The following is a 19,988-nucleotide window of genomic DNA, read 5'->3' on the forward strand; positions in this document are numbered from 1 at the left end:
ACCTAGACTCTGCTGTGCCTGCTTCACCTGATTTCACCTGTCATTAAAAATTAATCAGAGCATGTATGCGATAAAGTGGTCATTTAAAACTGTAAGCCTCAGTTATATTTATATGTGGCATATTATTTGAGGAATTTCCCGCGCAGTGCTTGTAAGTGCTCAACCTGCAGAAGCGTAACTTGTTTACTATGAAGGTGGAATCTAACTCATGAATAGGATGGGTAGATTCACACGAGAAGCCTGGAAATGTTCACATCAGCAGGAAAATCAGTTTAGGAAACCCCTCCGCTGAGAAGCAGCGCTTCCACAGGAAGCCATTAGGGCCAACCAAAGGCTCCGAGCACAGGGTCTCTCCACAGGAACTTCCCACACACAGAACAACTGGACACTTCACGGGCTAGTGAAGTGTCCTGATTGAGTGTTAGGGACACTACTGAAGGTCAGAGGAAGGGTTCCCTGTTGTCATGTTAAGCCACTTCAACTGTAGTCTCCAATAAGTTTGATTTCCCATGTCTCGTCTTGCATGTGCAAATGTTTATGCTAAATTTGAAACATAATAATCTGAGAGAGTATTATAAAATGTTATCCTAGTCAGTTAATCACTCTTGTTTGAGTATGTGATCCATACACGGCTATACAGCTTTTGATCTTGACACACTTTATGGATCTGCTAATGTAATTGTTATGGTTAATATATCTCTACGTTAGAAGAAAAACACCCAAAAAAGTCAGTTTAACCTCATCTCCATTTGCCTCCTTTGTTTTCTGAACGCGCGGCGTGAGCATCCAATGAATTAGGATAACAAGTCATTTTCATTGCTCCACAATGTTTACTAAAGAGCTTTGAGGCTTGGTATCAATTAGGATTGGCTTTCCTCAAGTCCATTTACTTTAGGGTTGAGCACGGCCTGCAGCTGTGAAACCTGAGGACCTCTCTCTCTGTTTCTCTCTCCTCCTGCTCCAAGTCCCTAAACAAAGTCTTTGGGGAGCCGCACTGACACAAACCAGTGTTAAGTCCAGGCATAAGAAACCAGCCAGCAGAATTGAATGTCACGGCTATCATTATCATACAAAGAAAAGCAGCGTCCAACACATTCGAATGCTTTCTGTTTTTCAATTATAAACATCTGGTGCTGAGTTGTGTCAGAGTTAAATACGTTGGACATTACCAGTCAACCACGTGAGATACAACATTCTGTGGAAACCTCACCCTTTAACTCGCAAGGGGCGATGTGCGGGTATGGGTGTTGGCAGGAGGCACTAAACATCTTATTTTATTCTGGCTCAGAAGAGGAACTCAGTCCATTATTTTCCATTACATAGCACAATCAACCTGAATGCAGCTGGTGAGGAGTGATTACTGTAGAGTTTTTGTAAAATACCTGATCATCAATTTACGATGATGTAATCCTAAATCATTTATATCAATTTTGGCCGTGTATGAAAACAGGTGCTTTTATAAAATGGTGATACTGTCGTTGATACCTTAGATAAGTGATTTTTAGGAGACGTTTGTGTCCTTCTATTCCTGTGCCAATGTGAGATGAACAGTTTATTTTATTTTAACGCAGTCCACCGCGACTTCTTTCAAGTTTCTACAGAGGACTCATCTTTTCGTTGGTAATTTCCCACCCTGCTATTGCTGTGCAACTTTAATTTGGTCACATCAGCTTGCAAAGCTCTGCAGGAAGTCAATTTGTGGTTATATTTCCCATGATACTTTAAATGCACAATATTTTTCACACCTCAGAGCTATCAGCCTCTTCAGTTCCTCGTTTTTGCCTTTAAGAGAAGTAGCAGAAATAGATGTTGGTTTGCATGCCTTCAAAACAGCGGGGTCTCATATAAAGCTCATGTATAGGGTGACGCATTTAAACTTCCTGTGTTTTCTCAAGAAGATTTGTTGATATGCGGATTGATTATCAAGAATCACCGGGTAAAAGATCTCATGAAGAATATTTGTCACTGATCACATTTAAATTCCTTTTGGCTTAACATCAATTATGATCATCATATATAAATTCAGCCAGATCTGAAGTCTAACTTGAAAGCAAAACTATGACTAAGTAATTTCAATTGTATGCAAATAAAGTGTTTGAATCTTCTATCAGATACAGTATATTTGGATCCTTATTTGATATTCAGTAATTCTCTTACTTTTTAAAATATACTTACATATAATACTTCTGAAGTTACGGAACAATTACTCAATGGTAGCGTACCGTATTGTGCTGATAGCTTTTATGATTCTAGGATGCATTCCATATCACATTTTTAGAGATTGCATAACACTTTTTTTCCCAAGCATGTGATAAAACAACCATGCTGATTTCAACACCCTTTGTACCAGCGCCAGAACAGAGCAAGTCTCCACACCTCTACGGAGAGTTATGGGCTTTTCGTGGACATACTTTGACCTCACTTGAACTTCACAATTTAAACAAAACTTTCCTTATTATTGTTTATGATTAGATTGCATTCACAAAGTGGTGATAAGGAGGGAAGTCTGCCCTGAGAGCAGGAGTGCGGGACCTCTACCAAATGCCTGAGGTGCCCTCATGCTCTAACTTGACAAATGCCCTTCGCCACAGATAAATATGGGTGAAAGTAGGGCTAATTGTAGGGTTAATGCACATGGAGTAGGAGTAGGCAGAGGAAAGGAAAGAACACATAAACAAAGGCAGAGAAAAACAAAGGTATACAATATAATCAATTACATAAAAGGAACAAGAGAAAAGCAAAGAGAGAGAATGCAGGATGTACATCTGACCTGAATTAAGATGAGCTCATTGTGTACTGCAGTGGGTTTAATAGTGCGTTTGTAGAGGAACGCCCAGACTCTGTTCCCTCTCATTCCAGCGGGGCTGTGTCATCCCTGCCCCGGGGCCACCACACATGCAGGCTCCTGCACAAGCAACTCACACACAGGGACAGGCCTCACAGCTCTGGGGAGCGCAGGGATCACAGCGCAGGGAAGTGTGGAAAAGGGGGATCAGAGGTGGACAGAGCAGAGGAAGAAAGGGATCAGAGGTGGATGGAGGAAAGGAAGAGGGGGATAGGAGGTAGATGGAGGAGAGGAAATTAAGGATCAGGAGGGTGGAAGAGAGAGAGAAGAGAGGCATCACATGTGAGGACATGGGTGTTCTAGACCAGTCGGGCCTTCATAGGGAAAAGGAAAAGATGGACATGTTTGGATGGAAGTGTGAACAAAGTGCAATCAGAAGAATGAAGGTGTGGGAAAGAATTCACTAAGATTTTGAAAAGGAAAATGAGGATGGAAATTGAAATAGATCAGAAGGATCAGACTGATAGTGGAAGACGGCATCGGGTTGGATGAGAGAATGAGAAGTTAGTTAAGAAAGAGAGGGTCAAACAGGTTAATTAATAATCACATTATAGCAGATGAAGAGGGAGAAAATGAAGTATCATTGAAAGTGAAAGGGGCGATCTAGCCGAATGTTACAACATCAGTCAGGTGCTGCTGACAGATGCCAGGTTTGCTTGTAACAAGATGTTTTCTTTCTGATTCATACTGATAGGAATGTAGTGGCATGCTTTTTACTTTCGTTGAAAATAAAAGACAACCCATCATCATATTTGGTGCACAAATACCACAAAGCTAATTTGCTCCAGAGTTAAAACCACCGCCATTTCTCAACTGTGCTTTGACGCGGCTAAACTCCGCTTGAGGCTCCCTAATGTGAGGACACCCCATCCCAGATCCATCCCAGTGCAGCGCCCTCCCAACATCCATCCCTCCTTTAGCCCGCTAATAAAAGTCAGCCTGTGTCGTAACCCATTAGGGCTGATTTATTTGATCAGATTCATATTATTTCCTCAGTCCAAACCCCATGGCACTCTCCTCCCACCAGTGATTAAAGGCAGTAAATCAGGGGCAGGTCCTGTGTAGTGTTTACTCAGAGAGCCAGGCAGCTGCAAGCTGTTTGAGGCCCTTGTTTCTCCCTCTGTTTACCTCCGTTCCCATGGCGACTGCACCACCGTCTCCCGAACGTCTGGAACTTGGCCCTGGGCTGTTTTGGTTACGTTCGAAAGTTTTTAGCTGCTGTGTATACCCGGAGCTCGCAGTGACTTCACTCAGCGAAGAGTGAGCGCAGAGATGTTGGACCAGTCGAGGAGGGAAAGAGAGGGAAAAGCATGAGGAGAGGAGGGAGGGACGAAATCTGGGGGTGGGCAGGCACAGGGTGGGGGAGGGCGAAAAGCCAAAAGCATTACATCATTGCTGGAGCAGAGTCAGAAAGGGAAGGATATGAGTCAGTGGACTGACTGCACCTCTCTCTCCCGCTCTTGCTCTTCTTGGACGGCGGCCAAGCCCCTGTGTTTAAAGTCTCCAGTGCTTGAGTTGGAGTTGGGACTGTGGGGATTGGAGCAGTAAAGCTTAGTGTGTGTGCAGACTGCAGGATTTGTAGGTTAGAGCAAGCAAATCCAGAGGGGCTTGAGTTGAGGTGTGGGCACTCTAAAGGGTCCAGAAGAGAGTTATAGAGGATTACCAAGACAATGACAGGAGGAGAAAAACAAGAGAGGAAATCACAGGATAACTTAGAGGAATAAACTTTGGAACAAGAGATAAAAGCAAAAGAAAGACTCGGGGAAAGAAGAAGGGTCTAGCAGTGATGTCATGGTGGAGCGAAGGTGGGGTGTAGGGGTGGTGCGGTGGTGGTTCTTGGGCGGGGATTGTGGAGGAGAGCCTGGCTGAAAGCGAGGCACTCAGTAATGTGAGAGTGCAGGGTCAGGACTGCAGAGTGTCTACCTGCTCTCCCCTGGGGCCCCCAGCCCGGCTATTATCAATCCCCTCAGTGGAGCCACAGCCTGTCATTATTCACTCACATGAATACACACACATGCACACACTGGAACATGGACTTATTCACACACAAACAGGCCCAACATGAATCTGTTAAAATCTTTGTACACTCTGGTGCATAAACACAGAAGGTAGACAAGAATTGAGAAGAAGAACCACTTCAATTATTATAATGTATTTTTTGATAATGGACACCCTGCATCACAAGCTACAGCTGAAATTATGCATTTCAATAGAGTAGTGTGTGTGGATACAAAGGGCTGCAGCTGACATGTGTTTGAGTTACTGAAATTATTCAACTAATTGAAGAAATACAAATAGAAACATATATATTTAAGTAAGTAAAGAAAGTGTCTTCGGCACTAAAGCAGAGCAAAGGACATTTTTATTTTAAAGCCATTATTTAGACAGAAAGATTGGTTAAAAACACTGGCCGGTTTCAACCTCACAGGGTCAATATCAGGGCAAAGTTGTAAAAGAAAAAAAATGAATAAACATTGTTGGTCTTGATAAAAACAATTGTGGAAATGCTCTTTACAATAAGACAGATTCAATCGATCTTTTTCATAGTGACTATTTTCTGAAACCTCTGTATCTATTAGCAGGGGTTAGCACAAAGCTGAGTTAATCCCCAGAGGAAGTGCTGTCAGATCTTTCCGCCCACTGGACAACCACGTTGTGTTTTGGTGTGTGTGATGGTGAAGGACGCGGTGTCTGTCCTCCCCCTGCTCTGCTGCAGGTGACAGGCCCAGCTCAACCTGTACAGGCTTCAAAGGAGCCTTTCTTCTCTAGAAAGCGGGAGCCTGACCTGCAAAAACCAGCGACCTGCCTGAGCCTCTGACCTTTGCTGGTTGGCTGTCACAATTAGCGCTGTGATGCATTGTTTTGTCTTATCTTAAAGTGGACCTATCATGCAAAATGCACTTTTGTACGTCTTTTATACATGAATATGTGTCCCCGGTGTTCCAGGGAACTCACCAAGTGTCAGAAAACACAACCCTCTCTATTTTCCTACATACCCAAATCTCTAAAAATGGGGCTGCAACGGATCTGATAAAAACTGATCCAGATTTGAACACGTTACTGACGTCACAGAAGTGGCGCTACGGCTATTGGGCCAACTCTCCACCTATCAGGGGAATGTGGGGTTGGGCCACGGCCGGCCATTGCCGCTCGAAAGCGCTGGAGACGCTGTAGTACATATGCCAGGCCTGTAAGTAGCGCTGTAGTCTGCCACAAAAGCAGCGAAGAAGACTTCCCGCGCATGGTTACCATGGTTACCCTTCTGTTTATTCTCCGCTGTGGCTCTTTTTCTCCCTCCCCGAGGCAAGCGTTTGCTCCTGCTGCTGTAATTCAATGCAATCCCTCCCCGTCGAGGCAAGCACTGTAATTCTCTCCGGTTAGTCCACCAGCAGATGACAAACACCCACCTCTCCGCCTCTTCCAAGGAACGAGGGGACCGTGCGGCAGAGTTTCAGTTAGGTTTTCTTTCGCCGGTCAAGATGTCCGTTAAAGTTTAAATCTTCCGGACAAAATTAGAAAAGTGCCGGTCAAAGGTCTTCTTTGTTATTTATTGAGCTTTAAAACAAATGAATAACGACTCTATATAATAATATAATAAAACAAGGAGGACGGAGATCCCCCCCCTCTTCTGACAGCCCAGCAGCTGATCAGAGCACGCTCCCCTCTCCTGCAGGGGGGCGTGGTCAGCTGCAGCTCACAGAATCAGCCCCCTGCAAAAACAGGGCTGGAAAGAGCAAAATGGAGCGAAATGAGGCATGGCTAAAATGCAGGATCTGTTTGGTATTTTGAAAGAAAAACTATATTTATATACCTTATATAGGTATGGCCCTACAATATATTGTTCAAATATAGCATGATAGGTGTCCTTTAAATAAAGAAGGAGAGTTGTAGTCTGAAAGATGAGAGAGAATGTTTTCGTTTCTCACACACACTATACAGTATATAGCGGGCGAAGGATAGCATTGTAATGTGTTAAATATTTGGTATCCAGTATTATCCAAAAATAAATTGGATATATTGAACAAGCCAGTTTTGAAACTAAATTAGATCCTGTGGATTAGCGAATTTCAAGTTGTTAAAGAGATCGAGAAAGATTTACAGCATAGTTTTAAAGATGTGTTTGCCTAGTTTTTTGCATAGTTTTAAAGATGTGTTTGCTTTTTATTCTGGTCAAAAACATCTGCCACAAATCTCATTCAACTTCTGCAGTGCAAGAAAAACCTTCATCAGGCAGCCATCATACTGAATACAAATCCAGCAAAACTGTTTTTATTTAGAAAATCAACAGCGTGTCACTGCCTCTGCCTTGTGACTGTTATTTCTTCCTGGACGCTGGCAGTTTAAACGCAGAGGGAAACTGTGTTGATGTAGCTCGCAGCTACACTGCATACCTCATTGTACTTTCATGACTTTTCCCATGTGGAAATGTTTGGATTCGCAGTGTTGCTCAGATGTCATACGTGCTGTTAAATGAGTGTGATTGTGATAAATTGGGATGTTAGACAGGAATGACACACAGTCGGGATGGTAATGGTCCTGGGTGTATGTGGAGCAATCTAAAATGTCTGGAGCGTAAATGCACATATTTAGGTCTGGAAAAATACAGGTATTTATTCAGGTGGGGGAGCGTTTGCTCTGGTGCCACCCCCACCCCCCCACCCCCTTCATTTGGCCATCACTCTTTCACTTCTCACTACTACGGTAATCCAGGCTATGATGTGGTCAATTGATTATATTAACCTAAATGCGTCTTGTTTGCACTAACTTCTAAACGCTCTTGGAAATGGAGCTTTATTGACTGGACTTCATCCTGAATACTGATAACTGGATACTTATTGATTCTTGTGATACAGGTTGTTTAAGAATCAAGTAGCGAATGCTGTTTCTGTAAGCTCAGGACTGAACTATTACTGTATGCATGTGGGTGGTGTAACTCCCTGCAGCTGGGAATCAGTGTTCTTGCATCAGGGATTTGAAGGCAGTTGTATAAATGATGTCCTTATGTTTTTGGATGGCCGCAGCCCTGAGTCGATGACTGTGACAAGACTGCTGTCAATAGTTTAAGTTTAGCCACGGCCTCATCTTTAAATGTGATTTATTAATGCGGCCGTGTGTGTGGATAGGCCTGTTGGTTCGCACACGCTTTTGTGGTCAGCAAGAGGGAATTTCCCCCCCACACAGTGCTCCCACCGCCAAGCAGTTTCTCAAAAGTGACTCTTGTCATGCACAAAATGTGGTCGTTTTGACAAATATTATTCATTAATCATCGCCATCATCCCTATTCATTGTAATACATGAAATGTACTTGTTTAAAGTAAATCCAAAAATGGCCAGATGCTTCAGCTTTCAACTGCAGCATGAATACGCAGCCACACACTCTGCTTTCCATTATGTCTTTAGAGTTGGACAAACTGGTAGAAAATGAAAAAGAAGTTCAGGAATCATTTTCACAGAAATTGATCAGTTGTGAAATGAATAACTGTGGGAATTGTTTTTCAAGGTTAAACCAGTTTGTTCACTTCTGTCTATATGTAACGTAGCATATAAATAGATTGGGATTAACTTTTGAACTTCAGCATGTATTTAGAGAAATTAAACACTAAATTAATGATTTTTCTTTAAAGATAGATTATCATGACTGAATGAATATAACACAAATAATCTCATAAAATATTTCTTAATTTTTTGGGTAGTATTTTTATATGCATTGATACATTACTTGCAATAATTCATATTTTAATAATTAATTAATTAAATATATATATATATTTTTCCTTTTTACTCTCAAGACAACTTAGGAAATTCTACCCAGAATACATTGAGATGGTAGACCTTGATCTACAAGGGATATTTAACCTGTGTACCACATATTATCAGATATGGTTACATCTATGTTAAAATCAAGCAGTCTTTATTTGTTTACACAACAGTCATGGCTGACAGGAGAAGTTAAAACTAGCACCATAGCGGTGTTGCTAGTTGGTTTTGATGTTGTTATATGATAAAGAATAGCAGTAACATCAGTTATCTATAACAGTGTGAAACATGAAGTCCTCTGAATGTCTCTCTGTGTGTGTCTTCCCAGGCCTGTCCCTGGCTCTCTGTCCTCATTGCTGCACCTACGAAACAGACAGAGACAGCCTCTGCCTGCCTCTATGCCGGGAACTCTGCCAGACCCCACCATGCCGGGCTCCTCCGCCGTGCTGATGCCTGTGAGTACAACAACGGGCTCACTCACACATGCAGCAGTCACTTACTCATATGTGACGACAGTGTGAAATCAGACTGTACATAAACTATGCATTACTTTTGGATGTTTTCCCTCCCCATTCAAATGATTTACCACAGTTTATAAGGAAGTTATATCCTGTAAAAATGAAGGAGTCTATTTCTGGGTTTAGAATATAGACTTTTTTTGTAATTAAGCCAGCAAGACAAGAGCCACATTGGGAAGCTGGGAATGATAACAACCCGAAGAAAGCTCCTCGTATCAGGATTCTAATGATACAACATATGTTCTCATTGTAACACAAGACAGCCTCTGTTTATGGTATGGAAAAAAAAAAACCCTCCCATGTTTATTAAATTAAGAGCTAAGCGATTTTGGGGAAGATTGACGGTTCAGGAAAGGGGTGCAGGTTTGGGTGATATTTTTACACAAAACACACTTAGTGCAATTAAGGCTGTGTGTCAGGTTCTAGGCCTGAGTCTCTGCGGACGAGGGGGGGGGGGGGGGGGGGGGGGGGGGGGGGGGGGGGGGGGGGGAGAGCGGGGGGTCAGGCAAAGGGGGGTGGAGAGGGGCCATTCCCCCCGTAGAGACCATCACACCACCCAGAGTTCAGCAGCTGGGAGGCCACAGCAGCTCACACACACACACACACACACACACACACACACACACACACACACACACACACACACACACACACACACACACACGTGCATGCATAAACACACACAGAGGTTTTCTTCTTCCCTGCATGTACTGTTCACATCATCGCCCTGCTCGAGTGACCTCTGACCCCTGTCGGCTTAACCAGCTGATTTCCTCACATTCAGGACTCAGCTGTGACACATGACAACACTGACCAGGGTCACTATGATGCAGGCAGTAACACACATCTAATGCATTCATACAAACCTACTTACATCTCGTTTACTTTATTAACACACCCTGCACCAAGAGGAGCTGGGGTTTGATGTGTCAGTCTGACCGCCACTCCACACACCATTATCAGAAACACACACACACCCTGACACACCCCTGTTGCACCGGCTTCCTGTGTTAAGTCCCTCCGTGCTGGCTTCCTGTTTTGGGTCAGCTCCAGTTATCATCACACAGAGCTGTGCACAGGGCAGCTGTCATGTGAAATCAGGCTCTGATACTCTCTCATCTCATCATCCCTCAGCTTACCATGAACAATCATGATGTCTCATGGTTTAAATGCTCTTTTGTAAAACTAGTGATAGCATCTTGTGGGTAAAAATAGCATAAATCATAGCGATTTTTTTTTGCATTGGAATAACATTTCCACAGTATGTATTATGACGTTATCAATCTGTTGTAATCTTCAGATGGAGGGACAAATGTCTATGGGCTCCAATATGATGGGCATGCAAGGACCCGCCCACAACAACTCCTGCTCTTCCGCTCACATTCCCTCCATGCACTCAGAAGCCAAACTGGTGAGTATATGCATCTAGTCACATGGACACGTACACATTTATGCACACAAACACAAGTGCACACACTCAAACTCAAAGTGTTGCAACTTTCTTTTCCACTTGGCTGTGCCAGCAAGGCTGTGCTCGTAGGTCTTTGTGGATTTCATCATTTGGGGTGTAATCAAAGCTGTGTCTGAACCTGCCAGTGCAGCACTGGAGACTCTGGCTGGAATAAAGAACCCTTTATATGGTTGTGGCTGCGCTGCCCACCGACTGCCTGATGTATATCTTAATGTACAGAACATGTTCTGTAGGTCCTGCAACTTGTTAGCACTAGTTTAACACAGCAAGGAAAAAATCGAATGACCTCATCCTTCACAAAGCAGGCAGTTAGAGCGGTGGGAAAGAGACTGAGAGAGTGAGAGTTAGAAGACTGACTGACGAAGAAGCTGAGGAGAAAATAAACCTCCACTCAGTTTTACTTTGCATGTTGGCACTGCTAATGCAGTGCACGTCTGATTAATGTAAAATGCATACAGTATCACTCTAGGTGATAGGAACTGATTAATACTGTAGCAACGTGACCACCAGCCAACCTTTGTTTTCAAAATAAATATTCCTGAAAATGGTTAAGACATTAAGATATAACAGCAAGTGTCATGATCTGGATATCATAAAAATCACAAACCATGATGAAAAACATTGGCCGCTCTTTGTGTTTGGAAAGGTTCACTGATAGCGGACTCTGCAGAGAGAGAGAGCGAGAGAGAGAGCGAGAGAGCGAGAGAGAGCGAGAGAGAGAGAGAGAGAGAGAGAGAGAGAGAGAGAGAGAGAGAGAGAGAGAGAGAGATATAGAGATAGTAGAGAGAGAGAGAGATAGAGAGAGAGAGGATAGGAGAGAACCGAGATAGAGAGGTAGCAGAGGTAGGCCAGAGGTCATTAGAAGATTATTGCTCTGATAGAGGAGAGCGGGAGCATTCCCAGGGCATTTAATTCTCCCTCTTCCTCCTGCTCTCTCAAGATTGATCGTCTTTGTAGTCTTTGAATCTCTTCAACTGTTCCTATGGTAACACGCTGGGGTAACACAATATTAGTGTATTAGGCTTATCTCTCCCCTGGCCGTCATCCAGACACATCTTGCTATTTTTTCCCCCACCCCTATCTGTGTAATTGAATTGTAAATGCTCTGGTAGGCCTCCCATAAACATATGCAGTCACTAAATGGCTACAGGCCCCTCGACCATACAACTTTCTGGTTAGTTGGCCATTCAGACGTGAGGCACAGCAACCAATTGTGGATCAATTGAGATTGTGCTCCCTGATGTCTGAACGAAACTGATGGAATTCCATGATTGTGGACAGAAAGTGAGAGACTAATTGTGTTATCGGGGTGCGATCTCCAGCGCGGGTTTCATAAGCATAGACGGGGTCTCTAATGTCTGTAATATCCGCGCTTGGCCACGTCGATAAATACGGCCCTGCTATCGGATAACCGGGCCATGATCAGGCCCATGTGTCCCCTGCGACGTTCTCAATCCGGCTCTAATCGCATTACCCCGACCATGTTGACTTTCCGCCAATGGGAAATCTCCGCACTGTAACCCCACACCCCCGAGGCACGGACCTGGTTCCTCTCTTTCTGCTCAACGTTTACATTGTGAGAGCGAAGAAAGGGATTGAGTGGGACTTTGATAGACATGAAGGAAATAGATAGACAGGCGGAGTGAGCAGGGGATTTGAAAGGCGAGAGACGGTATCGATATTCTGATACACCAAACTGTGTGAGAGTGAGAAATTGGAAGAATTATGAGTGAGTTCCGTAAAAGCACTTCATGCTCAGCCTAGTTTCCTCAGCCCCTCTGCATGTGTGCATGCATGTATGCACATATGTGTGTGATTGTTTGATATTTTGTGGTCACTGGAGGCCTCAGTAGCAGGATTAACCCTCCCCTGCCAGAGAAAGCATGCCCAGGACCCGGGCTAATGAACCCTAATTGATTTTGTGGTGGGCCAGAGCAGCAGGGAGGCCTGTCTCTGGTGTAAATAGTTAATGAGCCGAAGGACTGCTGTGGCCCCTTGGGGACTCATATCTCGCTCTAAGCTCTCTGTTTGTGCTCTCTGGGCCAAAGACTGTATCTGCATCAGTGCCCATCTTTGTTCTCTTCTATCTCTGATTTTCTCCTTAAGTGCCATCGTTTAAAGTGAGCAGCGAAGCCGACTTATGTTTTTTTTTTTTTTTGCTTTTAGCTGGTTGTCTGGGAGTGTTTTATTAGCTTTGGTTCAAGTGTTTTTTTTTCTCTTTCTTGCGAAGCACTGGGTGCTCGTGGTGCCGGGTGTGGCTGTGTTCTGCTCTGTTGTGGTCTGGGGAATAGAATGGTGCGTGTTGTGTGCTGGAGGTTGTGGGATAGTTGACCCTCGCAGCGTAGAGGAAACGCTACAGAGAGGAGGCCAAGTTCCACAGCACGGCGGCCAAAGCATTACGTCAACGCTCAGAGCCGGTTCTCCACAGGACCTCGCGAACAGTCGCACACACGCACACGCACACGCACACGCACACGCACACGCACACGCACACGCACACACACACACACACACACACACACACACACACACACACACACACACACACACACACACACACACACACACACACAGACTGCTCAGGCTCTGTCATCCTCTTCACACTGTGTCACATACTTAGACAGCCACAGACATGCATACACATACAGAGAGCCAGGAGCTTAAAAACAACAGAGAAATAAGGTTACACACATATGCATTCATAGATGGAACTGTGCTTTATAAACACATGTTCATATGTGCACTGTTTTCTACCCTGAATACTTTCCTGCTCAGATGGTTTGATGTCTTTGTTTGTATGATGAAAGACATTCACTATCTATCACAGATGTCTCATCTGTAACAAGGGAAGCCCAAACAGGCCCTTATCAAGCTGGTTTTAAAAAAACATCTGTGAGCGCGACTATATGACCTTACTCCTGTCAATGGTGGATTCCGCATTGTTTTTGTGTCCTTTTGAAATGCACTCCATGCTTTCCACACATCCTGCTTGCCTGCTAATTTCAGACAGAGGGGCTTTTCGAACAGTTTGGTGCTGTTGTATGAAAATGTGTTATTTATTATCTCCTCAATTATCTATTGTTTACATTGTTACTAAGGACAATAAATGTGTCACTAAGCATCAGGCTAGGTGCTGAGTTTTTTTAAGAGGTAAACAGTACTATATGTTCCTTCACTGCAGCTCTCTTGGCTGTGTAGTTGGCACTAGATGGGTGGATGACATAATTCCTGGCATGCTCTAAATGTACTCCTTTTTACTTGAGGAGGGGGAAAAAAGCAGTTTGCTCTTAAAGAAACATTTCATAGGACACAGGAGGACCAATAATCAAAGTGTTTCTAGCACGCTAATGGAGCTTTTTTAACATTTCATTTACACAACCCTTACTGTTATGTTTCAGTATAGTTATAGATTTGAAACAGGCATGTGGGGTAAAAGCCTTGAAGTTCAAGTGTTACCTTATACAGCAAAAGAGTGAAAAATGCATATTCTGTTCATAAATTACAAAAGAAAACTTGTGAAGCAGCCAAAGATGTTTCTGTTTTTAACTCCGCTACATGGTGATTGATTGAGCGTTTAGCTTAGTATGAAGTCATTTGTAAGCGGTTAAACTATTAGCGTAAATGGTTACACTATTACGTGATCCATTCATTTTCTTCCACTGTAGTAGGGGAGCACCTCTGGCTAAACCTCTTGTTGTGAGGAGGAGCAGCGCACACAATAGGAGTCTGACTCCAGGTTTTGTAAGCAACATCTGTATGAATGGTGGCATTGTCAGGGTATGAGGTCATTGGAGAGGGACGGTGAGCTAAGAGCACAGCTGAATCTGCTTCACTGCTCTCTAGAATATGTGTACTGTATATGTTTGTGGGCATGCTCACCATTGTGTGTGTGCACTGTGGTTGCTTTCAGTGTATTTTCACCCACTCTGGCATTAATCGTTCTTGGTGTCAAAACACATCTGTGGCCTAAGTGGGCTAAAACAAACCATAAAGTTAGAGTCAGCAGATGATAGTATTATTAGTAGTATTTGATACAGATCTGTATGTACAAATGTTTGGTTAGTAAATGAAATGTGTGGCTTTGTGATAAACTGCAGTCAAACAAGGACACAAGGCATGGATAAGCTGAGATGTTGCATACAGAAAGCAGTCAATGTCTCGGATGCAGATAAGGTTGAAGATGATAAACATATGATATTTCTCTTTACTGCTCTGGAGTCGAGTGTTTTCAGCAAAGTGGAGTGCAGGGCTGAGGAGCTGCTGGATCGATGTGTGTCTGCCAGTTTATCAGTGTTGGACACAGACCACAGAGGGGCCTCTCTCTCTCTGCCTCCCTTGTGTTGCCAGTGCCAGAGTGCCTGAACCACACACTGTATGTAGTAATAGTAAATCAAAGGTAAATGGACATGCTGCTTTTCAGTTGACAGGTTGTGTTAGTCCTATTGTTTGTTGTAATAATGAACAATGAGTTCAACCACATGCCCCATGTATACACACAGCGCATTCATAAGTTATGAAAGCATTGTGTGTCTGCATAAAAATGCGATCAGCAGCTTTAGCTCCTTAAACATCACTGCTGAACCATAGAAGAATATTAAACCCCTTATTTGCTAAGCAATGTGATATCATTGATAATAATGAATTATTCTACATTGTTTAATATATTTATGATGAGAAAGGCTAGATGACACTGCCTTTAGATACTATAAAGATATTTTAACAGCTGAAATGTATGTAATAATTCCAAAATAATCAGGTTATAGAAAACTGTGGCACATACCATTTTTGTGACAATTGGGACCCTTCATCAGGAACAGGTTTTGAGGCCGAGCCAGATCATTTCAAGTAAATTCAAGACCACTGCATTCATCTAAAATAGGTGACATGCCTAAATGCATATTCAATTCACATTTATCATGTATTGAAGATGTAAGGATATTACCTCTTGTGAGAAATGATTGGTTAAAAATGGATGTAGTTACAACCCAAGCAGTTAAGAGCATTACTGGCAACAAGACTGTCCTCTGAAATTTGATAAAAAGCAGACTAACTTTTTTGGCTGAAAGTTCAAGGTTGACATTGTAAAGCTACGATACACCGGGGTCTTTTAAGGACTTTGGGTTGGTACATTTATATTTGAGTAGTGGGTGCCTAACGCTCTGCAGGTCTGGGTGTGACTGTGTGTGTGCGGTTTTGGACGAATGTGGCGGTTGTGGCGCAGTGTCGCATCTGTTTGTCTTTGGATGACTGCGTGTTGTTTTAGCTGTGCTGATGGGAGGTGTATGTGAAGGCTATTTGGTCATGGTTCAGGGCCCGTGAATGGGACGAGCCAAGCTTGGGTAAACCAGCTGCATCCCCACATGGGCCAGACTGGACTGGACCAGCCACCATGAGCCTCGCTGGAGCCACAGCAGTGATCAGATCCCTCCCTAAACTCCAAAATAACCACTCAAACACTGGAGGGCTGATTGGAGAAAAAGCCTGTCGTGTCAGAGATTTTCTGGCTGATAAAGTGTATTCAATATTGACCAGTTAGGTCACTACCTCATCTCTCAAACCAGTTAATGTTTTTACGTTAGACCCACTTCTGTTTTCTAGACGCCCTTGTTTTGTCCTCAGCATGGTGATAAAGTTAACAGCCTTCTTCTTTTTATTTCTTCCCTTCAAAAGGAAAATACATTGCTTCTCATGTTGGAGCGCAAGAGGAATCTCGTGCCTGTGGGTGTCTTAACAATGTGTGATACCAATGAAGATTTGAACAGAAATAGCTTAAATATGTTGTTGAAATGTGAGTATTTATATTCACCGTCTGAATGAGATATCCAAACACAAATAGGAACACTGCTTATTTATATCTTAAAAGTGAGTTGGAAGTTAACGGTCCTACTTGAGCCAAAATATGCACTCTTCTGTTATTTAAAGTATTTTTCAAATGATGTTTGATTCAATTCATCCCTTTTCATGTTACTCTAATTAGCATGACGACACTTAATTTGCCTGTCGCTTTCGATGCCACAGATCAAGACATGAGTTAGTGTTTATTATTCTATTAAAGCCCTGTCTGTCTTCCTTGCAGAGGCATTCTCTGTATTCAAGATTGTGGCAGTGGGTGTAGTGATAACTATGTAGGCTGCACAAGAGCAGGGCTTTACAAGAGAGGGAACAGTGGGGATATACAGACCAGAGTCAGAGGCCCATCCATTAACTTGACAGAGTCGAGAAGCTGCTGCCAAGAGTATGAGTGCATGCTTTGGAGCATGCTCCTCAGTGGGCGTGTGTCTCGCTGCAACCGTACTGCCACGGTCCCTCCGAGCACCACCGGAGCGACGGGCCCTGGCAGAACAGCCGGGCTGCATCCATCTCCCCGTCTGAGTCTGGAACCACAGGGAGGGTCTGTTCGGCCCCGGCTCTGATCAGCCTGGCCCAGAACTGGAGAGACGAGAGAGGGGGCGGCATTACAGCCCTCCCATCAGACTGTCTGCCTCTCCATTCCCCGAGGAAATCAGTTTAACAGTCCCCAGCTCTTGGCAAGCAGAGGGAGAGAGGGGGTGGAGGAACAGGGAAGAGGTGTGTGTGTAAGACGGAGAGGAAAGAAAGAGAAGAGGGGGGGGGGGGGGCGTTACTGCCTCTCTGGGAAAGAGGGAAATCTAATAAAATTGAACTAATGGGGGTGTGGAGTTTTAGGGCACAGAGAGAGGGTTTTGCACACAGGCACTGGTGGGTAAGGGGGGATGGAGATGGGAAGGATGGATTTAAAACCACTGAGTGCTTGGCAAAGCAAAAGAGAAAAACTCCTGGTTTAACTGCAGATGGTGAAACTATGTCGGCTTAAGAGTGTGAGTTAGGGGGTCTTGACCCACAGAAAATAAAGCCAGGGCAAGTTACAATTATTATATATTATTCAATTACAAAGACTGTGCTTGAATATGATCACTGTGCTGGTGTAGTGTTAACAAAAAGCTGGCCGACCAACAGAGAGAAGCTTTAATGTTTCCTCATAGACTCGGAAGATCTTCATTTGAAACTGTCATCGTTTTGCACTTAAAAAATGACTCCACAGACTGGTTCAATCTTTCCAACCTGCAGTAAGGCGCCAGAGGGCCACAGGTCCCCTGATAGTACACTGCTCCACTTTTAAGGGGAATAAAAGTGCTCACCCTGACCTGGCTGTGTGTGATTTACCCATCCTGAGGCGGGCGTGGTCATCTCCTTTTGTACCTGCTCTGTGCTCTTTCTTCATCCTCCCAGGGTTAATAGATATGAAGTCATCTGGCGAGGAGAAACCTGAGTGTGTTTTCAGGATGTGCCCAGAGCACTCACGGGGACATCAGTCAAAGCCCCCCGTGTCAGAGAGGAGGCAGCCATTAATAAATATCATTAATGGGTGATCACCTGGTATCCCTGAAACCACATAAATGAGAAAGGCTGAAAAAGAGGAGAGGGAGTGGAGAGGTCAGAGGGCAAAGGTCTCAGAGGAAACAGCCGCCCTCTGGGCAAAAGATGGCTAAACCAGAGATGGTGTTTTAACAATGGAAAATCAATAAGCTCACTACTTTCAGTACACTTACAGACTGCATGAAATGTAGTGTCAAATGCACGTCGTTTATAAATGTATCCTGGAAGAAGCTCACATTGTCTTTATGGTGTCATGGCCTGCTCATCTTCTTGATGTGTCTTTGCTGTGTTTTTTTCAATTCTCAGCAACAGCAGGACAGACAGTGTGCCATCCCATGTGTGAGCGCTCTGAGCCGCCACAGGCTAACACCTGCACTGATTTAATGATTGTTTTCTGTAGCGGCCATGTTGCTGCAGAAGAAATGTATACGTATGTGTGTGTTATTAGAGTAAAATGAACGTGGTGGTTAAGTTATTTTGCTTAGTGCAGTCTAGGGAAATACAACCATGTGTTAAAGAGTCATTAGGGAGCTGATGAAGGTGTTTAAGAATCACAGCCTGCTCATCATCGCTCTTCTAACGTCCCGTAGTTGCGTCATTGTGGTTCTGGATGCAAAGACTTAAGTTTTGGCCGAGGACAGTTTACTGAGCTGGAGTCTCAAGTCCAGATGGAGCAGTAGCAGGCACTTGTACGGACATACTGTAGCTTCAGGAACAAGTATATTTCACGGTAAGGTTTTTCACTTGACACAATCTGAACCACGTGTTTTCCTTTAAACTTAAAAATGTGAGTATATTAATATAATTCTTGCCATAACCTTTGATAAGTAGTCTGTTGTCTCTCCTTGTTATATGTTCTAGTATCCCTGGGATCTATTTGCTTTATCGGATAGGTTTCGCTTCGGATTTACCGTGAGGAGTTGCAATAGATTATATAATAAATAGTTGATCAAGATAAAAATAATCGCCTGCAGTACTTTTTCTATTTGCATTAACAGGAGAAGCATTTTTCTTGCAAAAATAGCAAAATTGCTGTTTCCAGCCCTCCAACACTCTATCATTTCGTCAGTTTGTCACCTTAAAGTGAATATCTTTGAAATTTTGAATTAGAGTTATTAACCAAACAATTATTAAGAAAACTATGCAGAATCATTGATGATGAAAATGTAGTTACTGTAGTTGCAGACCTAATGCTGTCTTAGTTTAACAATCTAAATATCAACTTGTCTTTTGAAACTGGTATGATCCTCTAAACATGCATGGTCCTTTTCTTTTTGTATGTTGTCTCATTCCTGCTTGTAACCATAACTGGTAAGGCTTTTGGAGCGGCCCCTCGGCTCTTTGACCTGCCTCTGTACTCTGACACTCTCGGGCCTCTTCGGATGCCGGCTAATTCAATTAATAAACAGATAGCGTTGCACTGCCAGCTGGACAGCTCTCAGAGACACTGATAAATGAGCACTAGCTGTCTTGGGCTGATGTGTGCGGGGAGGAGACAGTAGAAGCCATATAATCTCCCCCACTCTCTCTCTCTCTCTCTCTCTCTCTCTCTCTCTCTCTCTCTCTCTCTCTCTCTCACTGCACCCCTTCACCTCCCTTTCACCCTCTCTGTCCTGCTCCCTGGGAGTCGTGTTGGCAGAGAGTCAGGTGGCTCCAGATGAGCATCTTACCCAGAGAGACCTTTACTCTGGCCTCAGGAGCAGAGTACAGTAGACCTGGGGGGGGGGGGTCCCTTTAGCTTCTGTTCATTCAGGTGACTGCCTGCTCTAAGTGGCAGGAGATTGTTAAACTCTGATTGGTTTTCTCCTTCACAAGAGGGGTGGGCCTCACCTCTCTGGTGCTGACTGACAAGCTGAAGGCTGAAGGGAAGTTGTTTAGTGTGTGCTGTCAGCCTTAGGAATTCCTCCTGTGATACACGGAAGATGTCCTTGTCAGCACTGGTGACTATGATTAATAACTGTAAGCTTGTTTAAATCAATTCTTCTGTTTTAGCTGCATGTAA

At 43.7% G+C, this 19,988-nt stretch overlaps 1 protein-coding gene across 2 annotated transcripts in view; it reads left to right on the plus strand.

Annotated features, from left to right (window-relative positions):
- creb5b (cAMP responsive element binding protein 5b) overlaps positions 1–19,988 on the plus strand; it is a 36,140-nt gene that overhangs the window by 10,621 nt on the left and 5,531 nt on the right. For both annotated transcript variants that reach the window (XM_034128123.1, XM_034128124.1), the window contains exons 6-7: positions 8,931–9,057; positions 10,421–10,531. In XM_034128123.1, coding sequence (XP_033984014.1) covers positions 8,931–9,057; positions 10,421–10,531 — 238 coding nt within the window. The remainder of the gene's footprint in view (positions 1–8,930; positions 9,058–10,420; positions 10,532–19,988) is intronic.

Source organism: Trematomus bernacchii, unplaced genomic scaffold (genome assembly GCF_902827165.1).
Source record: "Trematomus bernacchii unplaced genomic scaffold, fTreBer1.1, whole genome shotgun sequence".
Lineage (NCBI taxonomy): Eukaryota > Metazoa > Chordata > Actinopteri > Perciformes > Nototheniidae > Trematomus > Trematomus bernacchii.